The sequence below is a fragment of the Nanorana parkeri genome, unplaced genomic scaffold (genome assembly GCF_000935625.1).
Source record: "Nanorana parkeri isolate BGI_ZX_2015 unplaced genomic scaffold, ASM93562v1 scaffold1435, whole genome shotgun sequence".
Classification (NCBI taxonomy): Eukaryota; Metazoa; Chordata; class Amphibia; order Anura; family Dicroglossidae; genus Nanorana; species Nanorana parkeri.
Window position 1 is genome coordinate 111,652 of NW_017307703.1, and position 1,408 is coordinate 113,059.

The 1,408-nt window shown below is 36.9% G+C and overlaps 1 protein-coding gene across 1 annotated transcript in view; it reads right to left on the reverse strand.

Moving 5' to 3' along the window:
- SEMA3D (semaphorin 3D) overlaps window positions 1-1,408 on the reverse strand; it is a 120,314-nt gene that overhangs the window by 21,853 nt on the left and 97,053 nt on the right. Inside the window, exon 12 of the mRNA XM_018569970.1 lies at window positions 1,171-1,385. Coding sequence (XP_018425472.1) covers window positions 1,171-1,385 — 215 coding nt within the window. The remainder of the gene's footprint in view (window positions 1-1,170; window positions 1,386-1,408) is intronic.

The following is a 1,408-nucleotide window of genomic DNA, read 5'->3' on the forward strand; positions in this document are numbered from 1 at the left end:
CCCCCGCAAATATTCAGTGTACCTTCGGGTGATTTCCAGCTTCTGCTTAACTTCTGTGCCTGCTCAGGTTGTAAACTCTGCAGATGTGACTGCAGTGATGAAGTCTATGAGACCTTCAGAACTACTGCCTGAGCATTCTTGGAAGTTCCTTGGGAATTCGACTTCCACCCGCATGTATACTGAAGATTTGCGGGGAAAAGGAGGCAATTCTAATTATTGCAGGTAGGTTTAGAGCAAAGGGACTCTACAACTTCCTGAGCTGTAGTAAGTTTATTGTCCCGGAGCAGGGCTTTAAAGTGGATGGCTGGAAAATAAAAGTTTCTTTTGTTCTTTTGGACCTCAGTGAATTGGAAAAGCCCAGTGCTCATCAGCACAGGTATGGAACATTGCTTCCACATAACACATCACACCCAAACATCTATTTTTGACTATAAAAAATACAAATACATATTATCAACTGAACTTTTACATCAATGCTAGTGCCATTGTTAACTGTACACTGCATAATATGGCACATCTAAAAATCTGCTCTGAAAAAAAATGACAAATTACTGATATTTTTGTGCAATGTACACTGTTCTGCAATCTGATCTCAGTTTTATCTAGTCATGTCAGTAAATTATTGAACTTTGATTGGCTGCTGTGTGTTACTGTACCATGCTGCACTGTGTATGGCAAAAAAATCAGCAAAATGGTATGCAGTGTCTTGAATCTTTACACTCATAAATGAAGAAGTGGCTCCCTCTACTGTCAAAGCAGCATGCAAAGAATATGTTCTACTGAATGTTTACACAACCTTTTCTAACAGAACTATAGAAGCTGCCACTGCTGATATTTTGAAAATGCTCTGGCTGTTATGATGATTATCTGGCTATAAGCATTTCAATGAGCCAGAATAAGTGTACATATGAGAAAAGTTATAATAAATGTCCTTATCTGTATACTTGATCCAGGTCAGTGTCTCAATCCATTGAAATTGAAAGATCAGCATAACAGCCAGGCAACAATCATTTTCAGAAGAAAACATGAGCAATAGCAGCCTCCATGTTTCTATCGGGAAAGCTTTCTATGAAAATATAGGTCTTTAAAACAATATTTATTTGTCAATTGAAATAAATGAATAATGATGTTGATAATAATAATGATTATTATTATAGTAATAATAATTACCTGTTCCAATAAACATTACATCATACTGGCCATCCTCTGCTACCACATGGTCCACAGCAATCTGAGTCAGCTTGTAATCCATGTTGAGTCTTGAAAACACAGGTCTCCCGTAAAGGGGATACACAGACTTGTACATTAGAGGATGGTTCTTTACAAAGCTAATTACATCATCTGGAAAATCTTTGGTAGATTTAATCGATGCATCATAGGTTTTGCTTGGAAAATAGATTTAAAGGAA